Source organism: Coniophora puteana (assembly GCF_000271625.1).
Source record: "Coniophora puteana RWD-64-598 SS2 unplaced genomic scaffold CONPUscaffold_9, whole genome shotgun sequence".
Classification (NCBI taxonomy): Eukaryota; Fungi; Basidiomycota; class Agaricomycetes; order Boletales; family Coniophoraceae; genus Coniophora; species Coniophora puteana.
The window spans coordinates 1,475,391-1,495,766 of NW_006913061.1; the positions used below are offsets into that span (position 1 = coordinate 1,475,391).

The window sequence follows — 20,376 nt, forward strand, 5'->3', positions numbered from 1 at the left end:
GAGTAAACGCCATATTTCGGGCGCATGCACTGGGACTTACTCGCATCCGCCTGAACCCAGCGTGTCCGGGGCGTTGGCGCCGCGCCACGATGACGCTCTCACATGGCCAGGGTTATCAAATATCAAAGTACCCCACGACGTCGACTCGGACTCAAACCTCCTTCGATCATTTGCGGTGAGTACAACGCCGTGCATTTGATACAGTGCCGTTAATGTTGGTGCAAAATGCACCAAGCATGGTCCCATTCACTTCGAGACTTGGCCACTAGAATTGTCACTACTAACCTCTTCCATTATTGAACCAAATGTGTATGAGCAAAAATAAATAAATAGTGAACACGTCGCAAGCTACGACATAAAATCCAATAAACAATCATTGCTAATAGATCGAGCTTCGTGGTATTGCAGTGTCGCCGCTATTGATGCGTTGAGCTGTGTGCCATATTTTGGAATCTGCCAAAGCAATAATCCGAAGGTAGCTTTTCACCAGTGACCATCTTTCCCTCTGTTCAATAATCAGTTTCTTGGGCCTCACCAAATTCGGAGGTACCGCCCAGTAATCCAACTCGCAGAGCTTGGGCACCATTTGATTTATGATAAGGGCTACCGCTGAAGGATCCTCGACTGGCGAGTCCAGGACGTTGAGGGACGTAAGGGAAGTAATCCATGGTTCGTCTTGAAGTCGCCGCGGAAGGTTATCCAACTTGGTTGCATCAAATGCCATGGCCAGCTTCTTGAGCTTTGAACACGACTTTAAAAGTGCAATAACGCCATCCATCGTCACTTTGGTGACATGCCATCCGAATTCGATGTTGAGTTGCAGAGTCTGCAGGTGAGGCCAGCTGGTAGCAAGGGCTTGAATATCTGTGTTATCCAGATGGACTTTCCCTACGACACTGATGTTTAGTTCGCGGAGGTTGATGACATTGAGTACTGGGTCGATATATTGAATGGTGAGATCTGCTTCTCCCGAGCGATGAGTTGAATCAAAATTGGGTTGATTGCCGCCTAGATAAAACGTAAAGGATTCAAGCAAGCTCTTGTCACAAAAGTTGACAAGGTTGGCGAGAACCGTCGTTATGGGCAAACATTGGCCAAAGGCGAACTGCGAGTCCGGATACGTTGTACGGAAGATAAAGATCTTAGGCCGCGCCTCTTTAAGAAGAAGGGAGCTGGTTACTGCAGGAGATTGTGTTTCAAGAGTGATCGACTCGGAATTTGGGAAGAAAAGAGTAGGAAATGTTCGGGGAAGTTGAGTCGGATCAAACAGAAGTCTTATGGAGGTTAGAGTCGCAAGCTGACCCAAATGTGTCCATGCGTCGGGTGTAAGCGAATCGCATTTCAGAGACCGTAGCTGTTTGCAGGCGCATACTATTTCAGACACCATTACCATGAACGCGGCGGTAGAACCATAGCCCTGTATATCTAGTGTTGTGATGTTAGGACACTTTCGAGGGACAGGGGCAAATACAGGCAAGCTGTAGCTATCTGGGTTCAGACCTCCCAGGTTTATCTTCAGTGTCATTAAAGTCGAGGATAAGAAGAGCCCTAGGAATTGAAGGTTGTGATTGGACGTGCCGGACTCTTTCCAATATAGGTGCTGCAATGATGGCAAGACGGGAAGCTCAGCGAGTCCAATTTTCAGCGCCTGCTCCAGTGTTGCAAAAGCAGTCAGCTCCGATGGACGGTCAACTCTCAAAGTCTTGACAAGGGAAGCATATTTGCTCAAAGCTTGAGAATCAAACGCCGTAAATATTGGAGTAGGCTGGACATTCCATACGATCTGGAGCTATGTATTAACTTGGTGTCGGTAAAAGATATAACGGCCTACAAAACTCACTTGATTTGTTGCACTTCGGTTACTTTGGTACGATGGTAGCTGGTCAATCAGCTGGCGGGGGTCGTCAACCTCAGACCAGCAAATGATCTCAGCGGCAGACTTGAAATTGCGACATGTTTTCAGCAAAGCATGAAGAGATGATCCCTTGGCGTTGGAGCCGCTTTTGAGGTACTGAAAGATGTGTAAAAGAATCTCTTGAATGAGGAGGGCAGGGTGCATGACGGTAAGCTATCAAAAACACGTCCGGACAATTCCGAGCCCCTGTTTGGCTGCCGATGCGGATCTCGGCCCGTGTGTTCGGCTCCCAGTGTCTGGAGTTGCAGCAACATAGCCTCGTGGACATCTAGACAGAGAATCTGAGCCTGCCGCATGTCTCATATTCATTTGGACTTGTCCCAGCCACTCCGGTCTCACTAGAAATCCTCGAGCAGAGGACACAGGCTTCAGGCCTCAGGACTGAACGAGGTACGGTGACACACATTACTCCTTTGTGTAACGAGATTGTTTGATTTCAGGCTGATCATTGTTGCGCATGTCCTTTGGCAATCTGTGTGATGCCATGACTTCCATGTACCCATATATTCCCTTGTGTAGCCCCCGTGCCCGCCATGGACGTCGTCGAAAAGGCGAATGCTGAAAAGCAGAAACGATGGTATGTAAATCAAACCATTGTTGCCCCCCGGTGCGCTGATAGCATCCGTGGAACTGCGACAGGATGAAGGACCAGAAGGTCGGCGAGGGTGCTTATGCCGTTGTCTACCGCGGACGCGACTCGCTGTCGGCACGCAAAGTTGCCATCAAGAAGATCAAGGTTGGACTGTTCAAGGATGGGCTGGATATGTCTGCTATTCGGGAGGTCAAATACCTTCGCGAGCTGAAGCACCAGAACATTATTGAAGTGAGCGGCACGCCTCCTTTGTCCTAATTTTCTGGAGTTCGACCTTTTCTCTCCAGCTTGTGGACGTGTTTTCCTCGAAGAAAAACCTCAACCTTGTGCTCGAGTTCTTGGACAGTGATCTTGAAATGATCATTAGGGACCGTTCACTGGTCTTTCTACCTGCGGACATCAAGGCATGGATGGCAATGACCTTCCGCGGGCTCGAGTTTTGCCACCGAAATTGCATATTGCATCGGGTGAGTTCATCATTTCCCCATGTTACTCTTCAGCTGACGCCAACGCTCCTTCAGGACCTAAAACCAAACAACTTGTTGATAGCTTCAGATGGTCAGCTCAAGATTGCCGATTTCGGTCTCGCTCGCGACTTTGCAGATCCAGGGTACAAAATGACTTGTCAGGTCATCACAAGGTAAAATATAGTCATGTCTTCATCATTGGGAAGACGTTTGTCTTATCATGCTCTAGATGGTATCGACCTCCAGAACTGCTCTTTGGCTGCCGATACTACAGCACGAGTGCAGACGTATGGTCCGTAGGATGCATATTCGCTGAGCTGATGCTTAGGACGCCATACCTTCCCGGAGAATCAGACATGGACCAGCTAAAGACAATATTCCGTGCACTTGGAACACCGACGGAGGACGACTGGCCGGTGAGTATGTTATACCTTCATCTACATTGTACTCAACTCGTATGTCCAGGGGCACACAAAACTGCCCGATTACGTGCCAGTGGGCCAGTTCCCCAAAACTCCCCTGCGCGAACTCTTCACAGCCGCATCGGTCGATACGCTCAACCTGCTCGGAAAATGCCTCATTTATGAACCCCGGAAACGGATAACAGCCCGAGACGTACGTACAATTCGCAGCTTCTCCTATCTTCCCTTCTCTTTGGTGTAGTTTTGCTTATACAGTATTCCGGAGTAGGCCCTTAACCACTCGTATTTCTTTGCACTCCCGTACCCCACCCATCCCTCGAAGCTTCCCAAGCCCGCATCATCAGTACAGTCTTCCAGGCCACTGGAGGAAGTCGACGGCAATGTTGACCAGAACGCACCCGGGCCTGCGGTCAAGGCACTATCGGTGAACAAGCTCAAGCGCAAGCTGACCTCGCCAGACGAGCTTACTGGGCGTCCATTGGCACGGAGACTCGATTTCACCGCCCATACACGCTCTTAGAACCTCGCGGAATGCGTTTCGGTACCATGGGCACTCACAACGGTTTTCGAGTTTCCGGGCGCCTTGCTCTCGCTTTATTTCTGACAAGATTTCCGATCTCATTGCTATCTGTAATCTATGTTTTATGCATTTGCTGTGACACCGACATTGGTCCGTATAGCCTGAAACACGGTTGGTGAGCCTTACAAGAAAGGTCGAGATAAGATCAAGATGTTAGTCAAAGGTTTGTCGTCGATAATGGCGACGTAACATTGAGACAATGGCCCAGTCTCAACTTCGCGGGAGACCTCGATAGCAACTTTTCCGCTTGCTCGACAACGGTGACAAAGAGACGGACGAAAAAAAATCTGTGCCCATGGGAGCGATAGCAATGCAAGATGTTAAACTAACGGTGGACAAATCGAGAAAAACAAAGCGCCAAAGTAAAAATATGCTATGTACGTACTAATAGAGATGTTGTGCAGCAATTACCGTAAACTCGCATGTTTCAACCAACACAAAAATAACAAAGCAAACCATCACCATCACACCCGCTCCGCTTCACAAACCGTACACTTCTTCGCATTCGTCGGGTTCGACAGCATGCACGTCCCGCACGTCCACATCGCGTCACTCGATGCTGGCGGCGCCTTCAACCCCGCAGCGCCCCAGTTGAAGCCTACTACTTTGGGAGCAGCCGGAGCTGCGCCAGGACGTGCAGCTTCGCAGACCGTACATTTCTCCTTGGCCGAGTCCGGGTTCTGCAGCATACAAGTGTTGCATGTCCAAGTATTACTCGTGGGTACCGAAGGTGCTTTCATCCCCGCTGCGCCCCAGTTGAACCCGTCCATCTTGGGTGCGGGAGGAGCCGCACCGGGACGTGCAGCCTCGCAAACTGTGCACTTCTCCTTCGCAGAGTCCGGGTTCTGGAGCATACATGTGCTACAAGTCCATTTGTCGCCGCCCGGAGCAGAGGGTGCTTTCATGCCCGAAGCGCCCCAGTTGAAGCCGTTCGTCTTGGGGGCAGGCGGAGCTGCGCCGGGGCGAGGGGCCTCGCAAATCGTGCATTTTTCCTTGGCAGAGTCCGGGTTCTGGAGCATACAAGTAGCGCACTGCCAGGTTTCCGTGCTGGATGCCTTTGATGCACTCATACCAGCTCCAGACCAATCGAAAGTCTTCGGCGCAGAGGAAGGGGCGACGGCCGGTGGTGGGGGCGCAGGCTTGGAGAAGTCGTAGGTCGGTAGAGAAGACGCTGGAAGCACGAGAACAGCCTCCCGAGCTTTAACGTGACTCGGGCTGGCATCGTAACTACCCATGTTGAGATCGAAGGAGTACTTGGGAAGTTCACGAGCGTTCATCGCGAGTACGACTTCCTTAGGGCTGATAGTAACCTTGACATTAGGCTCAGCCTTTGCAGAAGCTGGAGGGGATGGTATCGGCTCAGGAACAGGCTTGGATTGGAACGAGGAAAAGGCAACTGGCGCAGCAACAGTAGCAGTAGCGGCAACGGCCGGAGCAGACAGGAAAGTGGATACAGGTGCGGGTTCAGCCGCTGGAGGTGCCACAGGCTCAGTTGATGGCTCCGCATCCGACCCCGACTCCGACTTGTCCGCTGCCTGGTAGCTGAACCGTAGCTTCGATGGTTCCCTCGGGACAGAGGACTTCACGCCTAGTGGCAATTTCGCTCCAGGTGGTGTCGAACCTCGTTTCACTGGCGAGCGTGGGGGCTCATCTCCCGGCTCGACAACTTCGGAGGGTCGAGTCGGTTCGGAACTACCAGTCTTTGATTTAGCGGAGGCATCATCATCGATCTCTTCTACAGTAACGGTTGAGCGCACAGGACGAGAGGCTTCGTTCGCTGGAGGAGACGTCTTCCGCTTCTTCTTCGGGCCGGTATCAGCGTCGTTGTCGGCTTCCTCCACAGATACAGTAGGTTTAGCCGACCGACCAACTCTAGAGCTGCCGTTCACTGCTGGCTGTGGCGGTTCAATGGCAGGAAAAGCCGAGCGAGTAGGCTTTTCGAGCTCTGGCGGAGGTCTTGAGCGTTTGCTTCCCTACGAATTTGGTCAACGAAAGTCTAAGAGAAGTTCGCGGCGCACTTGACTGACCTTTGGCACCGTAGCCTCAATGACGGCTTGGGCGGACATTTCGACGTCTGGCTCCGGCTCCTTAGGTTGCTCGACGGATCTGGCGGCCTTTACTCTCCTCGGCGGCGGCTTTCTGACGGGTTGCTTGACCGGACATGCAACTTGGTAAGGATTGGCGACTTCAAGTTTCTTCGGCGGTGTGACTTCCTTGATCAATCCTGACATAAAACTGGCTGCCTTCGTGGGTTTCGATGGCGGCGTAATCTGCGACTGCGATTGCGGAGGAGAGTCGCCATTCTTCCAAGTCTGTCGCAGGGGCGATGGAATGGCAGGCGCAGAAGGTGTATACGTGAGACCCGTAGTGCGTAAGCGAGGCGCCTGCGCGCCATTGACGCGCGAAGTAGATGGAGATGAAGACGAACCCTTGCCATTCACAGGCGGTGAAGGTGTGCTGGCAGGTCCAGGAGAGCCCTCACGTTCAAAGGGTTTGCTGGGAGCCAAAGAGGTTCGCTGAGCTTGGGAAGATCCGGCCTCCTCACCAACCCTCCTACGCTTTGTGTCCGTCACCGCTTTCGGCGGAGAAAGCTTAATGGATGGCTGCGGTTGTCGTGGCCTGAAAGCAGGTGATTGATAGCGATTTCGGGGACGAGAACTTCCACCGCCTTGCCACCTGTATACACCGTTCGGATTCTTGGACAATGTCTTCCGTGGAGCAGGAGCAACATCGTTATTGTCAGGTGCACCGCTGACGTCACCAGGAGTGAAGCCAGGCGATGAGTCGCGTGAGGATGTCGTGGAGAATCGGAACGGCTCGGGCTTTTCGGGGCCTGAGGAGAAGGCTCAGTCAATGGCGCATATGAATGAGATAATGGCCGCGTACTGTGGACGTTTTGAATATAGTTAAAAATGCCTGCGGCTTCAAAGTCGTTTAGAGGCTGGCCACGCTTTTCTGCTAGGAATTTGGTGACTGGTTCAAGGGATTGAGCCAAAGGTGTGGTGGGACGATTGTCATTCCTTGAGGCTTGGGATGACACCGCGGTGAGTGAGAGGAACGGAGACTGGTTTGGTGGGTTTTGCCATCCATTGCGTCCGGATCCGCTGGCCTCGGCGCTGCGAACTGTATGGTCTTGCAGGTTTCGGGAAATCTATCTAAGCAGTGAGTATAGCATTCAACAAGCGTTTTGAAGATTACGAGCCTGGTGTCCTCGTTGAGACAGAGACTGGGCGGGACCATTCACGCGTTGCGTGTCTGTATCCGTGCCGTGTTCGTGATTTGAGAGAGAATGCTCGTCGCCCGGCTCAGAAATGCCCATCTTGTCTTCCTCAGAATCATCCTCCGGGCTGTCCGGGCTAGTGTCATTAGAGCCAAAGCGGAATGGGTTGAGGAAGCTGAGAAGACTGGGCAAACCCCATGACTGTACAAGAGTTCAGAACACTTCGACTAAGAAATATTGAGAATCTCATACCGATTTTTTGGGAGGAAATGCCTTGGTGGGTCTCGCATAAGGAGAGGCGTGCGCATTACGCGCCGAACGCCGATCGCCCCGCCTGACAGCACCGCTCATAGTGACCTAGAAAAGCCTACACTTTCGCTTTGCTGGCTCAAAGGGATGGGAAGTGTCGTTAGCAAGTCGTAAAGGGCGTAGGAGGCGGGGGAGAGTAGGGTACAAGGGCAAGGAATGAAACCTGCTTGAGCCTATGGAGAGCGTTCTCTTGTGTCAACTTCCACCCATGACCAGGTGCAGTGCGCATTAGGGCCGGCCAAATCCCGTGCCCTCCCGGCCTGCAGCTTGCTTGTGCTCGACGGCAACACCTCACTAGCTCAACTCGACCACAATCACCTTTCATCATGCCGGAAAGGACTGTCGAGACCCCCTACCCGCTCATCGACGCGGACCCCCATGCCAGCCGCGTCGTCCGCTACATGCGCCCGTCCGACTACGCTACATGGGCTGCAGGCACCGCTGGTTTCCCCGCCGCACTCTACTTCTGGGGTAATATGCTCTTCTAATACTGCTCTACTCTGTACTGAGGTATTTGCAGATATGGCCGACCCTTCCAAGGTTCGCCTGCGGACAGGTCTGCGTCTCGGAGGTCTCCTTGGCTTCATTGGTGGATTCATGCTCGCGTACCAGCGCTCAAGTTGTGAGTATCCCATGAAACTACCAGTGGGCTCGGTTTGACTGTTTCAAGTCCGCTTCTGGGGCTTTACCGAGAACCGGAGAGAGCAGGAGAAGGACTTTGCTGAGCTCAGCCAGCGTGCTCAGGCAGGGAAGCCTCTCTATGGCGAGTCTACTCAACCAGGTTGGGTTCAGGACATCGCATACAGGAACTCTGCGTGGTCTCAACTCAAGTTTAGTACGTGTTACGCTATCATCACTACGTTAACCCGGTGCTGACTTGGCTCCTCAGACATGTTCCCAATGTAAGCAGACTTGACAGATAAGTCTCACCTCGATGCTAACCATATATCAGGTTTAACTTCGTGAACCACCCCCACCACGGCACGGACCCGGCCAAGTACGGCGTCCAGTCGAAGGAGACCAGCGAGTAGAATGCGAGAACCGGCATATGTTCACAAATCGTTTATTGAACCCGCTTCAGCTCTCTTTAGGGCTGGGTTCCTATGCGTTGCCTGCCTGGCTATAACAGGTCCCGATTGACGACCTGCAGAACTTCGTGGCAATAGACTAATGCATGCACTGCTATCTTCAAATGAAAAAAGGCCATCACAATACAAAATCTATCAGACAAAGTGTGCTTCAAACCTATACGATGAGTCACAGAGCTCCATGGTGAGGACTTTGGGAACACCTTCACCTGCCAGCAAGGGAGTGACGAAAAGCGTGAAGGTATATCCAAGTGACACTTCTATTTTACCTGTCCATCAGATCTTAGAATGACTCTGAGCAAGATCACGCTTCCAGCTGGCGCCAGAACCCACTAAACAGCCAGTTTTCTTCCGCGGGTAATGTCGTATGCTCCATGTCGCAGGTCCGACCCGATTGCGACGCAACCCTCAAGCTCAAATTCTATGCCTAAATGCCACATTGTATGGACAAATGTGCCACTCATACGAAGCAAATGACGTATAGACAACAAAGCTCGATAAAATCGCACTGGATAGATAAGACCCTGGGCTTGGTTCGCCCTAGTGTATCGTCACAAAAGAGTAAGTCAATCTTATCATCGCTAACACGAAAGGCCCTTAGGGGGCGACTAGGTCCAGAGCTAGAGTACGTATTCTACATTCGTAAGAAAATTACCAGTTTTCCGTGAATACCGCCGGTCGTACGCCGGACGGCCGCAGAACAAATTTCGGGTACCTTTCAGCGACCTGCTTTTCGAACTTTCGCTGACCTCATGAGGATTCCAGTCTAGGCAGAGAGCAAGGTGACAGCCATTATCTACCTACTGGAGATAAACTCATGCATGTTGGGAAGGCGGTCGAACGACCCGATGGCTGACTCAGAGCAATGACGCGATTTAATTTTGCGAAGACAAAACACGTGATCGTGTCCTGTGGTAAAATAACTGCTTTTGGCAGCGGGGATGTTCGTTTTGGTCCATCCATTGCAAGGTCCGCAGACTCGGTCATTTAAGCTATCTCTAACCTATCCTTCCTATCTTTCACTCCTTTTTCCTGCATCTTGAAACTTTGTACCCATATATCTATCAGTGTGTGCGCCTGAAGGGGCGCTGCCGCACTCAAAACATATACCCCAAATGATAGGTCTCACCCTGTACGACGTCCTTGGTTTGACCCCTACTGCAACAACGGATGATGGTCTGCCTTCCCATACGCTCGCTCGCAAGAGGAAAACACTAACTGCCTGAACACTAAACAGTTCGCAAAGCCTACAAGATGAAGGCGAGAGAAACACATCCGGACAAGTTAACCCCTAATGCCAGCGATCGCGAAAGGCGCGCGGCAGAGGGAAAGTTTCGCAATGTATAAGCGCCATCCTTCTCAGACTGTACTTGCTCTCTCAGTTACTCTTCTGCGCAGGTGTATGATGCATTTCAGGTGCTGAGCGACCCAGTGAAACGTAGGGTAGGGCACAGTCAGGCGCTATTCTACCGATCGATCTCTGCTAATGAGACCTAAACATTTGTAGGCGTACGACGGCCGCATACAGGCGGCGACAAACAACGCAAATAGGTGGGATGCTGAGCGTGAGCGGATAAAGCAAGAGAGAGAGGAATGGGCCCGACAGGCCAAAGAAAGAAGCGAAGCCCGACTCAAGCAACGAGCAGACTTGGCGTCCTCTATTCGGGACATGAAGGACGAGAAAGCGGTGTACAACGAAGTCGTAGATAAGATATATCAGGAGCTGGTGGATAGCAGCCCGGAATGGGCCATTCGAAAGAAGGAGGTTTTGCAGGCGAGTTATCGTTCCCTCCAGCCAATGCACGAAGGCACTGACTCTTACGCAGCGAAAAGCGATAGCTGAGAAGAACGCTTCCACTCGCGCTTTACCTCGGCGACAAACTACTTTATAAGGGGGCTTTGGTTTTCCAATATTTAACGGACTGACAAGAATTTCAACCAGGCTTGTTGTATTACATTCTTTCGCTTTCATTGTACATCATTGCTCGAGTGTTTTCAGTGTGTAGCTGGGAAGTCAGCTGCTTTAGTGAAGCTGACATGATCCAGGATAGTGATACCTTACATACCTTCCAACGAACGCAATCTACTCTTCGCTATCAAACCTACGTCCTGAATCGCACGGTCAAGTTCAGCTCTCCACTCCTCTGAATCTCGGTCGATGGGGGATATGGTCTCCAAGGAAGGGGAGTCAGGAGACAAGGAATGGTCAAGTCCCAGTGCGTCCTCCATGACCTCCGCCACCTCCGCCCGACTTCTTCCATTGACGAAGATGATGTACCGAAGCCCAGGGTACCTTTGTTCATAGCATGCATTCAAATGTTGTAACCGACTCAAGACTTCTGGAGGAGTTGAAGCCACTACGCCTGACTTCGATCCACCCTGCTCCTTGTTACTGAGAACTGAGAGATTCTTCGTCTCCCCGATTCGCGGGTGTCCTGCGATAAAGGCTGCACGCTCGCTGGCGTCCCATTGACTCATCAAGTTAACTGCCTCATCGATGAGATCGGAGTATGATTCGAACGATCCCTGGTGTGCTGTTGCTAGCTGGGGAACCAACTTGTCTTGGAGGATCTCGGAGGGCTCAAAGAGTAGCGAGAGGACACCTGAAAGGTTTTGTGTTCCATCAGATTTATCTGATAGAGCCGGGAGCGCGGACAGTGTGGTCATGTCGTGTGGCTCAGAAAGTAAGTGGAGATACAGGTTCTGAGTATTGCAATTAGGTTGCCATGCAAGCCTGCTGTCAAGTCTCGCCTTTGATTTTGTGATCCTTACGTTATGCGGTTTACGCTAGGAAGCGCTGAGCATGTTGCGCATGTTGACCCAACAGTCTCGAATGTTTACCCCGATAGTAACTATGATCGTGAATTGGCTTAGACTTGACCATACGGTACAACTCCAGCGGTGCGAGCGGTGCCGTCCAGTGAGTCACCTTACTATTGGCTTACTAATACAGTGTTCCGACGCCCGTCCGCTTCTCCGTCTGCGTCATCGTCCACTTTAAAGGTTATATAGCCCCTGTGACTATTATCTGCTCTCCCTCTCCATCCGCACACATTCTCTCTTTGAACTTTCCGTCAACCACTATCAGCCATGTCGACTCCTTACACCCTCCGATGGGGAATCATTTCCACTGGTTGGATCGCCAGCATGTTCGTCAAGGTCAGCGAGTCCGATCCCTATCCAAATAATTCAGCTTGCTTAAAGGTGTAACAATGCCTAGGACATCTTGATCAGCCCGACGACGTGAGTGAGCTTCGTTGCTATGAACTGATCGTGTTCTAACAGCCCCTAAGGCGAGATGTGAACGACGTTGTTCACAAAGTGGCAGCAGTTGGTTCTCGGGCAGTGAAAAGTGCTCAAGATTTCATCGACAAGTATGCATCTGGAGACTCGTCAATCAAGGCGTACGGCTCCTACAGCGAGGTCTATGCGGATAATGTGGGTTGCTGAGTACCCCAGGAAGGGATGTGCTAAATACTCATATTTTGCCAGAATGTTGATGCGATATACATCGGCGAGTAACGGTAGACCACATGATCCTGACCCAGTCAGCTGAGATATCTGCGCTTTTCTTAGGCACGCCCCACACATTCCACTATGAGAATGCTCTGGCTGCTATCAAGGCCAAGAAACACGTCCTGTGCGAGAAGCCTGTCACCTGCAATGGCGCTGAGCTTCGTTCTCTCATCGCTGCTGCAAAGCAGAACAATGTCTTCTTCATGGAGGCATTATGGACACGCTTCCAGCCCCTGGCTTTGGAAGTGAAGAAGATTTCAGAGAGTGGCGTTCTCGGTGATCCGGTCGCGTTGCATGCAGATCTTTCGGCCGACTTTGGCATTGATAGTAGGCATAGCTTGAAGAAGAGCATCATTCACTTGTGCTGACTGTATTGGCAGCTCTTGACAAGGGTCATCGCATACTGGCGCCTGAACTCGGGGGTGGTGGCCTTCTCGACTTGTAAGATCATAGTCCTGCTCGATCTTGTTCTCTGTCTCACAGATGTGTTCCAGGGGGCCTTATCCGACGATCTGGGTCAGTAAAGTTCTTGGTATATTCAAGTACGTTCTCACAACATTTAGGCCATCCTTGCTCTTTACGAGCACCCCTCGAACAAGAAGGCGCAGCCATCAAGCATCACTGGTGCTATGTTAAAAACCCCCATAACTGGCGTTGATCGAAGCACAACTTGGACCGTCACCTTTGCTCCCAACTCGCCCTCGGATCCCAACAAGCTTGCAGCCCAGGCCATCTTAAGCGTGAACATCAATGTCGCGTCGAACAACACCGGGGCTGCCATCAGATACGAAAAGGGCATCATTACTATCGACTCGCCCCTCTATCTCCCCAAGTCTTTTACTGTGCAATACTTCGAGAAGGGCGAGACTGTGAAGACGGAGACGAGAAAGTTTAGCCACGTCGGTCACGGATTGCACTTCCAAGCAGACGAGGTCGCTCGGTGTATCCGGGATGGGAAGACAGAAAGTGACAAGTGGGGCCACGACAAAAGCTTGCTGGAGATGGACATTTTTGACGAGGTATGAGCAATGTTCCTGACCTCCAATCGATTCTCATCAGTTTTTGCAGGTCCGGAAGCAAGGTGGTTACAAGTTCCCTCCCGGTGTGGAGAAAGTGCAGCTGTCTTAAGCGGCTGCTATTCGCCATAATTTCTTGTCATGTATAATATCCTGTATCTGCTAAAAAGAGCTGTTCATTGACTGCAGCATTATATACCGTCATCAAAAGTACGACAAATGTTCGCCTCCGGTGCAGTAAAGTCGTACGCGAGCGTCTATCAATAGCCTATGAAGTGTCAAGATAAGATAAGACAGAAATATCGAAATCAATTGAGGCCGAAAGCCTGGACACCGTATCTAGTTACCCCCCGATCATTAACATCTGTCCCTCGGTAGTGTGTCGATCGCCACTGCCACTCTCAAGGCAGATCTCGATCCGTTCCATTTACTCTGTTGACAAACTGCGAACCTTCAATATGCCCAACAGCACGGAACAAAGTAGTGAAACTTACATTCTGAAAGGTTAGATGCAGTGCGCAGCGCGCGGCGTCAAGGCATCCATCCATCGTACTGATTCGTTCATTATCAGGTTCTATCAAGGTCGTCGAACGGTTCTTCACTGTTCCTTTGGACCACTCCAACCCGAGCGGTCAAACGATCTGCGTCTTCGCTCGTAATCTTGTGTCCTTGGAGGAGCTGAAAGGGAAGAATGAGAAAGATTTGCCTTACTGTGAGTCTCTCAGGACGGCAGGTCAACTCATGAATTGCACGTACTGGCTAACACAGCACAGTGCTATATCTACAAGGTTCGCATCTAACGATACGTCCAGCTGGCGACCTCGTTTAAGCTCATACTACTCAAACAAACAGGGGGACCTGGATTCGAAGTGAACGTTTTCAGGCTAATGGGCGTCGCTGAGCAAGTGAGTTACTCCGAGTCTGTGTCATCTAGAACGTGATCCCTAACTGGACCACAAAATGTCACGAACAGTTCCACAAGAAAGGATACCAGGTACAGTGCGCCTGAGAGGTGACTACAATGAGACTAGACCTCTAATTTCTTCAGACGCTTTGGCTTGACCAACGAGGGACTGGCCTTAGCACCCCCGTTTCCACAGAACTGTTGGCGGACAAGAGTCCAGAAGAGCAAGCTGCTTACCTCAAATTCTTCCGTGCAGATAGCATCGGTTTGTCTTCCATCTCGACCAAGAGCTGTATTTCTTGCTCACGTTTAACATCAATCAGTCAAGGATTGCGAAGTTATTCGCAAAGAACTTATTGGCTCCGCCTCAGATTCAGAGGCTCGCAAGTGGTCGCTTTTAGGCCAGAGCTTTGGCGGCTTCTGTTCCTTAACATACCTCTCATTCTACCCGGAAGGTGTTAAAGAAGTATTTCTTACTGGTGGGCTAGCACCAGTCACGGTCAACGATCCAGATGATGCGTATATTAGATTGCTTGGTGAGTCAGGCTTGGTTTCTAGCATTGGGCAGCAATACGACAATCCTGGATACCTTGCAGACAGAGTCGCTCAAAGGAATGAAGTTTATTACAATAAGTACCCTCAGGATATTCCACGAGTGGGTCTTTTGCTCTTACTTCACAGTCTGCTCACATGGGAAGTGTTTTAGGTTCATCAAATTCTGTCTTATCTCGCTTCCAAGGCCGTCACACTGCCTGATGGAGGGACCCTCACGCCAGCCAGATTCTTACAGCTCGGTATGGCGTTCGGAGGACATGGTATGTGCCATATTCGTTTAAGTTCAGAACGTTAGGCTAACTATCACAGGCGGAATCGATACTGTACATCGTGGGTCGCTTCATTTTTCGGCGGATTGAGTTATAAACATTCTGATCTAGAAATCGTTCATCGCGCCTCGGTTGAGCTCGAAACGTTGAAAACTATCTCGTATAGCTGCCTGAGCACGATTCAAGGGCAACACGCATTTGACACCAATCCCATCTACGCCATCCTCCATGAACCTCTCTATTGCCAGGGGTAGGATTAAAATGCTCTGACTCCACATGGGAAATGTACTCACACAGGGGTTGCAGGCGTGCCTCGAATTGGTCAGCTGAGCGTATAACGAGCCAGGATTCACGGTTCAACTGGAAGAACGCCGTCGACAAGAAAGACATACCTGCATACTTCACAGGAGAAATGGTACGTTATACAAGATCGGTAATGCCGCTGATGGCTTGAGATCGTGTAGATTTATCCGAGCATGTTCGATGATTACGTGAACCTTCGTCCACTAAAGCAAGCCGCTGATATCCTTGCGAAGGATTCAGCTTGGGGTCCTCTGTACGACGTCAAAAGGCTGAAGGAGAACGCGGTCAAAGTCAATTCCGCTACTTACTACGATGACATGTATGTCGACTTCAATCTCGCACAAGAGACGGCCGCGTCTATAGGAAACATCAAACAATATATCACAAATCAAAGCTTCCATGACGGCATTCGCAACAGAACAGAGGACATATTCAAGAATTTGTTTGAGATCTCAAAGCGGGAGGAAGATTAGGTAGTGCAGTGGGCTTCAGTCAGGCTTCATGTCGTGTTGTACGATATCTAGTATACCACTACCTATATCTCGAAACATCTACCCGGGTTCGACATGCGAAATTGGCACATGCACAGTAGCATGAAGAGGTTCGGGAATGCCTTCGTCTTGTGGACTCTTATGGGCTCACCGAGAGTCCATTCGAACAACAAGGGTAAATAATACCTCGGAAAGAAGCGAAGAATGAACATGTTTGAACTGGACTTTCCCACGCCACCGCGCTCCCTTTTGAACTTTCTTACCAACTTGTTTGCAACCACCTAATACTGAGACAAACCAGAAAGGATGACATCAGGAATCATCAATGGTGCTCGTCATAGAAGCTGCAATTTACATTGGCGGATAGTCACTACACAAGAAGCTAAGCGCCTTCCATTCAAATGTGACCAAAGACTTCATCTGTAGCATCGACGCAGCTTAGTCCAGCTCCGGGGTTATGGGAGGAGCAACGGGCTGCTTTTCCATCCACCCCGCAGCCTTCATGATGAAGTTATGCTCGGAACCATTACCCTGTCAGCAGTGTCAGTGTCCGGGTTCATCCAGCCAAGCAGAACCAGTTTACTCACGAAGAAATCGTAAGGGAACCCGACGTTGAACGGAACGGCGTTCTCTAACTCCTTCATGTGTTCGGGGGTAAGACGGATAGACAGGCTCTCGATGTTGGCCTCCATATGCTCGATCTTACGGCCACCAATAATGGGGAAAACGTATGTCGTCTTGTGCAGCAAGTATGCGATGGCAACGGAGGTGATGTGTTTCGCTCCAACTTCCTTGGCGATCTTTTCCAGAGCAGCGCTCATTTTCTTCTCCGTCTCTGTACGCTCCCATCCGATGCCAAAAGGATCCCTGCCCTTTTCGCCGGTTTTTCGGCGGCGCTCCTCCTCTGCGTCAGTGCGCAGCTTCCCACCAGCTAGTACGTTCCAAGGCGCCAAAGCCATGCCTCGAAAATATTAGTATCATGCAATAAACAGAGTAATTTAAACAACTCACCCTCCGCCCTGGCCATGCCCACAATCTCGCGCTCAAAGTCGCGTTGCATGACACTCCATGCACCTTGGTAGATGACGAACTGGGTCTTGCCATGGTCTCGAGCCCATTGGTTCGCTCTGGCGACAACCCAGGCTGGCGTATCAGAGATACCCTTGAAGATCAAAAGACGTTATCTCCCGAGAATGAAAACAAGTTGAGCTTGTCACCTACCAGGTAAAGTACCTTGTGCTGCTGTACAAGACTATGCAGGCCATTCATTACTTCCTCGATTGAGGTTTCATAGTCCCACCAGTGAAGATAGATGATATCGATGTACGACGTCCTCAACTTCTTCAAGCTGGCCTCTACGCTCAAGTAAAGGGACTTGAAGTTGTTACCAGCGAATAGCTGCTGCTGCTTGACAGATGTGTCGCCGTCAAAGTAGTTGGTCGAATACTAACAAAGGCCAATAAACGAGAAACAGGTCCAATAATATGGACTAAAAATGATTTTTACCTTCGTCGCTATTACGAGCTGGTCTCGAATGCCGCGCGCCTCCGCCCACTACCCGATGAACTCTTCGGACGACTGCCACTGGTAGTTGTTGGCTGTGTCGATAAAGTTACCGCCGGCGTTGTAGAACGCGTCGAGAAGCCTGAAGGACGACTCCTTGTCCATGCTGCCGAAGCCGAAGTCAGCCCACTTGTCGCCGATGCTCATCGCACCGAGCTGCAGGGGTGAAACATGGACCGATGCAGAGGGAGCGAGAGCCCTGTACCGCGCAAGGCGGTTGTCAGGCTTAGGGACTGGAGCTTGGATCTGTGCAGGCATGATGCAGATTTTTGGGCTTTTGTAGGTGATGTCGAGGTAGGGCTGATTTCTTGGGGACTAAAGTGAGAGGATATACCGGGAAGTCTGCCTTTTATAATGGTCAGTGAGGGCTTACACGAGAGACAACGCGTCATGTTTTATTTTCAGAAAATCTTTGTCACTGAACAGTCGGAGAAATCCAATGACCACATGTTGTCAGCATTGGTGGCAAGAGATTCGCATCTACAGTGGGGAAATAGGCCCAAACTGTAGAACTCTTGGTGGGATCTTGCCTCGTATATCGAGGTTCTGAAGGCCAAGAAGGCGTGTTCGTCATGAAGCTTGCGTTGAAGACGAGAAAGCAAAATACTGCTGACGCTGTTTGAGTTGAGACTTACCAATGGACTCGTCATTCGTATGCTAGAAGTCTGATGATCAGGGCGTTGGCCTGCTCACGTCTGGGAGTGTCGTGTAGTCTGGACGCGTCATGGCACCACGAATGGTAGTTCGTCCAACACGCAACGGCAAAAGCGAGGACGTGTAGCATCGGCAGCTGCAAGAGCTCAAGTAGGCAATTTGACTTACTTCGAGCTTGTCGGACTTCTTTACGACTGCCGCCGACGGCTGGCGTTTATTAGCGCTACCATATCAATAACGTCATGATACTTGTCAAGGCCTGAGCTAATAAGTTCGCCGCTGGGCTGTTGTCTGAAACATGTGTATCATCGGCAGCATCATGGGCGGCGTTTCACGAAGCAGTTACCTATTTAATTCTATTGACTCACCTCCGAATCAGCGCGCTCAAGTATCTGGTCTCCGGGACCGAAGGTTGACCGACCCATGAGTCAAGGTATACCAATCTTCTGCTCAGCGCTATTCATTTTCCGAGGCTCGGAAAATCGCTAGGGTTTCTAACGTAAGTGTTCGTATTCTGGCGACTCTTCAAGGTGACACTAGCCCTAGACCTTCTGGCCCTTCCTACTGATAATCACCCTTGATGTCATCTGCTTCATTTGCAGAGCTGAGCGTCATTAAAACAATAAATAACGAGAGCCCTACATCATACATTTGCACATACAGTTTTGCGATGCTGTCATATATTTCCACTTTGCCTGGCAATGTCCTCAAAGCTTACCACTCCCCTTCGAGCATCATCCTGCGCACTGTCCCGCCCTTCTCACCGTCGCCTTCGCTCGTTTCTCGGTTCCTGTAAGCATATCGCTTCTCCCGGGGCTTGATTCCAAAGGCATCCATGAACTGCTGGTCGGAGGAGTGATCACGCCGGGGCGCTGGAGCTTCGTGAGAACTGTGTTTACCATCGGCGTGGCCAGATTCGAGCTGGGCAGACCGAATCCAAGGTGTGGCATCGGGAGAAGGTTCGCGATCGTGCACGGGTATGAAGCGAGGAGGCTCCGGGGGACCTATGGCAGAAGGTGGTCCGGTAGTCGTAGTCGGGGGAGGCGAGATGGTGCAATGAGGCGCTACTGGGGTCTGTACCACGACAGGAGGCGAGTTGACCGGCGGAGTTGGGAGTGCGCGAGACAGAGGGCGGGCAGGAGTGAGCCCCATCGTGCGGCGAGTTGGTATTACCCGGCCTTGAAAGTTACATAGCCGAGTCAATTGGCAGTCAAGACGATGGGATCACGAGGTGCGCACCTAGCCGCCTGAGAGCATCGTACGCCTTCAGTCTCTCCTTGTCAAAGGTTGGGTCTATTGAGGAGCCCTCTTCAAGAGCGACGTAGTCTATCCGATTTGACGAAAGCCATGACTGATCAACCAACCATGGTGCAGAGGGATGCACCTCATCCACCCAACGACATGCACGGACGACCTCGCAACGCTCCGCATGCGAGTAGTGCGCCAGCGGGGTTGACGTTGACGATTGGGGTGCACATATATCATCGGAGAAGACACCAACCACCAGGTGCGCACGGGGGAACGAGAGCTTCGCTTGACGAAGCTTGAGCGCGGCTCTATGCTCGCAAGTTATTGCCATTGGTCCCCATGGCTCTCTCCTCAGAAGCAAAGGACTCACCCGGCAGTCAAACCATCGAACACTCCATCCACATACACCCTCACGCGCTGCCCTGGCGGAAGATGCGCCGGTCCAATATTCACGACATAAGCCTGTATCTCGGCTGCGGTAAGCGAGACCGTGCTCAGTGCTGTCTTCGCGATATCTGCCGGTGGAGGCTCCGCCGGCCCTGTGGCATCAAGGGGCGCGGCAGAAGGAGAGAGTGCTAGATCCGCAATGGACGATTCGAGGGAGCGATGGGCAGGGTTGGAGATAACGTCGTAGTCTTCGTCAAGGCTGGTGACACTCTCGTTGTCGAAGCCGGCCATACTGTAAGCAGCGTCGCTTCACCGTGGTCCTTTCGTCTTGCCTAAGAGCAATACAGAGTGTGAATGGCACAGGTAAACACGAGGCAGGGGCATCTTATTGCCATTGGGAGCCTCAGCGTCGCAGCCACTCGTACTTACTGTACTGAGAAAAGAACAGACACCGCTCTACGCCCATTATACAGCTCCTGTAGCCCCTGTCTTCTCGACTCTCACCATGATCCAGTGTTTGAAGTCTGATGGCAGAATGGCGGCGCTGGCCAGCCATTTCCTGGCACGCCAGTGGCATGCCAATGGCATGCCATTGGCGGCTGGCAATGGGTATGACTAAGTTTCCTATTATGGAAGTCTATGTGAGCCTAAGTCGCGTTAGATCCGATGTATGTAGTCATATAGCTGTGAGTACAACAATTACCATAGCCTTCGTAGCCGGGCGGTTTTGGTTGCCATTGACATTATTTTGTTTCCAGCTCGCAAGTTCGATCCTCTCCCCTGCCATTTCCGAGCGCCATCGCCAAATGGCATGCCATGGCACTGCCATTGGCCGGATCATGGCATCCACTGGCATGCCACTGGCACTTCAAACACT

The 20,376-nt window shown here is 51.2% G+C and overlaps 10 protein-coding genes across 10 annotated transcripts; 5 read left to right on the plus strand and 5 right to left on the minus strand.

Moving 5' to 3' along the window:
- Positions 1 to 379: 379 nt before the first annotated feature.
- CONPUDRAFT_74704 (uncharacterized protein) lies at positions 380 to 2,059 on the minus strand (the record flags this gene model as incomplete). Its single annotated transcript, XM_007772356.1, has 2 exons — positions 380 to 1,789; positions 1,841 to 2,059. The coding sequence occupies 2 exons, from the start codon at positions 2,057 to 2,059 to the stop codon at positions 380 to 382; spliced, it is 1,629 nt and encodes a 542-aa protein (XP_007770546.1).
- A 132-nt stretch (positions 2,060 to 2,191) lies between these two features.
- Positions 2,192 to 4,056, plus strand: CONPUDRAFT_127150 (Pkinase-domain-containing protein). The gene is made up of 8 exons (XM_007772715.1): positions 2,192 to 2,305; positions 2,435 to 2,492; positions 2,555 to 2,738; positions 2,795 to 2,974; positions 3,029 to 3,147; positions 3,204 to 3,390; positions 3,440 to 3,589; positions 3,665 to 4,056. The coding sequence occupies exons 2-8, from the start codon at positions 2,449 to 2,451 to the stop codon at positions 3,914 to 3,916; spliced, it is 1,116 nt and encodes a 371-aa protein (XP_007770905.1). The 5' UTR covers positions 2,192 to 2,305; positions 2,435 to 2,448; the 3' UTR covers positions 3,917 to 4,056.
- On the minus strand, positions 4,031 to 7,640 carry CONPUDRAFT_83503 (uncharacterized protein). The gene is made up of 5 exons (XM_007772716.1): positions 7,449 to 7,640; positions 7,179 to 7,397; positions 6,863 to 7,127; positions 6,004 to 6,809; positions 4,031 to 5,949 (listed from the first exon to the last, which is right to left on the minus strand). Exons 1-5 carry the CDS (start codon positions 7,545 to 7,547, stop codon positions 4,441 to 4,443), a joined length of 2,898 nt encoding a protein of 965 aa, XP_007770906.1. The 5' UTR covers positions 7,548 to 7,640; the 3' UTR covers positions 4,031 to 4,440.
- A 121-nt stretch (positions 7,641 to 7,761) lies between these two features.
- Positions 7,762 to 8,727, plus strand: CONPUDRAFT_127152 (uncharacterized protein). The gene is made up of 5 exons (XM_007772717.1): positions 7,762 to 7,976; positions 8,026 to 8,127; positions 8,176 to 8,340; positions 8,395 to 8,407; positions 8,458 to 8,727. The coding sequence occupies exons 1-5, from the start codon at positions 7,832 to 7,834 to the stop codon at positions 8,534 to 8,536; spliced, it is 504 nt and encodes a 167-aa protein (XP_007770907.1). The 5' UTR covers positions 7,762 to 7,831; the 3' UTR covers positions 8,537 to 8,727.
- Positions 8,728 to 9,708: 981 nt separating this feature from the next.
- On the plus strand, positions 9,709 to 10,485 carry CONPUDRAFT_91499 (DnaJ-domain-containing protein; the record flags this gene model as incomplete). The annotated part of the gene is made up of 5 exons (XM_007772718.1): positions 9,709 to 9,769; positions 9,831 to 9,934; positions 9,992 to 10,036; positions 10,101 to 10,367; positions 10,420 to 10,485. The coding sequence occupies 5 exons, from the start codon at positions 9,709 to 9,711 to the stop codon at positions 10,483 to 10,485; spliced, it is 543 nt and encodes a 180-aa protein (XP_007770908.1).
- A 166-nt stretch (positions 10,486 to 10,651) lies between these two features.
- On the minus strand, positions 10,652 to 11,260 carry CONPUDRAFT_91500 (uncharacterized protein; the record flags this gene model as incomplete). Its single annotated transcript, XM_007772719.1, has 1 exon — positions 10,652 to 11,260. The coding sequence occupies one exon, from the start codon at positions 11,258 to 11,260 to the stop codon at positions 10,652 to 10,654; it is 609 nt and encodes a 202-aa protein (XP_007770909.1).
- A 329-nt stretch (positions 11,261 to 11,589) lies between these two features.
- On the plus strand, positions 11,590 to 13,318 carry CONPUDRAFT_127160 (NAD(P)-binding protein). Its single transcript, XM_007772720.1, has 9 exons — positions 11,590 to 11,752; positions 11,814 to 11,836; positions 11,887 to 12,031; positions 12,086 to 12,107; positions 12,170 to 12,436; positions 12,490 to 12,550; positions 12,604 to 12,625; positions 12,673 to 13,128; positions 13,178 to 13,318. The coding sequence occupies exons 1-9, from the start codon at positions 11,684 to 11,686 to the stop codon at positions 13,235 to 13,237; spliced, it is 1,125 nt and encodes a 374-aa protein (XP_007770910.1). The 5' UTR covers positions 11,590 to 11,683; the 3' UTR covers positions 13,238 to 13,318.
- A 265-nt stretch (positions 13,319 to 13,583) lies between these two features.
- CONPUDRAFT_91502 (alpha beta-hydrolase) lies at positions 13,584 to 15,629 on the plus strand (the record flags this gene model as incomplete). Its single annotated transcript, XM_007772721.1, has 12 exons — positions 13,584 to 13,629; positions 13,697 to 13,837; positions 13,978 to 14,030; positions 14,099 to 14,119; positions 14,174 to 14,294; positions 14,353 to 14,565; positions 14,626 to 14,684; positions 14,736 to 14,844; positions 14,894 to 14,914; positions 14,965 to 15,103; positions 15,160 to 15,268; positions 15,318 to 15,629. 12 exons carry the CDS (start codon positions 13,584 to 13,586, stop codon positions 15,627 to 15,629), a joined length of 1,344 nt encoding a protein of 447 aa, XP_007770911.1.
- A 138-nt stretch (positions 15,630 to 15,767) lies between these two features.
- CONPUDRAFT_167016 (arylalcohol dehydrogenase) lies at positions 15,768 to 17,468 on the minus strand (the record flags this gene model as incomplete). The annotated part of the gene is made up of 7 exons (XM_007772722.1): positions 15,768 to 15,934; positions 16,003 to 16,178; positions 16,235 to 16,608; positions 16,659 to 16,809; positions 16,869 to 17,093; positions 17,154 to 17,161; positions 17,264 to 17,468. 6 exons carry the CDS (start codon positions 17,466 to 17,468, stop codon positions 16,086 to 16,088), a joined length of 1,056 nt encoding a protein of 351 aa, XP_007770912.1. The 3' UTR covers positions 15,768 to 15,934; positions 16,003 to 16,085.
- Positions 17,469 to 18,472: 1,004 nt separating this feature from the next.
- Positions 18,473 to 19,855, minus strand: CONPUDRAFT_83508 (uncharacterized protein). The gene is made up of 3 exons (XM_007772723.1): positions 19,483 to 19,855; positions 19,104 to 19,420; positions 18,473 to 19,042 (listed from the first exon to the last, which is right to left on the minus strand). Exons 1-3 carry the CDS (start codon positions 19,788 to 19,790, stop codon positions 18,579 to 18,581), a joined length of 1,089 nt encoding a protein of 362 aa, XP_007770913.1. The 5' UTR covers positions 19,791 to 19,855; the 3' UTR covers positions 18,473 to 18,578.
- Positions 19,856 to 20,376: the final 521 nt, after the last annotated feature.

Bases quoted from the DNA above. Each gene is read 5' to 3' on its own strand.
- CONPUDRAFT_127152 (XM_007772717.1), top strand. From the start codon at position 7,832: ATGCCGGAAAGGACTGTCGAGACCCCCTACCCGCTCATCGACGCGGAC. The intron at 7,977-8,025 runs GTAATATGCTCT...AGGTATTTGCAG, and splicing joins CGCCGCACTCTACTTCTGGG to ATATGGCCGACCCTTCCAAG. The intron at 8,128-8,175 runs GTGAGTATCCCA...GACTGTTTCAAG, and splicing joins CGCGTACCAGCGCTCAAGTT to TCCGCTTCTGGGGCTTTACC.
- CONPUDRAFT_83503 (XM_007772716.1), bottom strand. From the start codon at position 7,547: ATGAGCGGTGCTGTCAGGCGGGGCGATCGGCGTTCGGCGCGTAATGCG. The intron at 6,810-6,862 runs GTACGCGGCCAT...CCTTCTCCTCAG, and splicing joins CTATATTCAAAACGTCCACA to GCCCCGAAAAGCCCGAGCCG. The intron at 5,950-6,003 runs GTCAGTCAAGTG...CCAAATTCGTAG, and splicing joins TTGAGGCTACGGTGCCAAAG to GGAAGCAAACGCTCAAGACC.
- CONPUDRAFT_127150 (XM_007772715.1), top strand. From the start codon at position 2,449: ATGGACGTCGTCGAAAAGGCGAATGCTGAAAAGCAGAAACGATG. The intron at 2,493-2,554 runs GTATGTAAATCA...GAACTGCGACAG, and splicing joins GCTGAAAAGCAGAAACGATG to GATGAAGGACCAGAAGGTCG. The intron at 2,975-3,028 runs GTGAGTTCATCA...ACGCTCCTTCAG, and splicing joins GAAATTGCATATTGCATCGG to GACCTAAAACCAAACAACTT.
- CONPUDRAFT_83508 (XM_007772723.1), bottom strand. From the start codon at position 19,790: ATGGCCGGCTTCGACAACGAGAGTGTCACCAGCCTTGACGAAGACTAC. The intron at 19,421-19,482 runs GTGAGTCCTTTG...TTGCGAGCATAG, and splicing joins TTCGATGGTTTGACTGCCGG to AGCCGCGCTCAAGCTTCGTC. The intron at 19,043-19,103 runs GTGCGCACCTCG...GTAACTTTCAAG, and splicing joins CGATGCTCTCAGGCGGCTAG to GCCGGGTAATACCAACTCGC.
- CONPUDRAFT_127160 (XM_007772720.1), top strand. From the start codon at position 11,684: ATGTCGACTCCTTACACCCTCCGATGGGGAATCATTTCCACTGGTTGG. The intron at 12,108-12,169 runs GCGAGTAACGGT...CGCTTTTCTTAG, and splicing joins TGTTGATGCGATATACATCG to GCACGCCCCACACATTCCAC. The intron at 12,437-12,489 runs GTAGGCATAGCT...CTGTATTGGCAG, and splicing joins GGCCGACTTTGGCATTGATA to CTCTTGACAAGGGTCATCGC.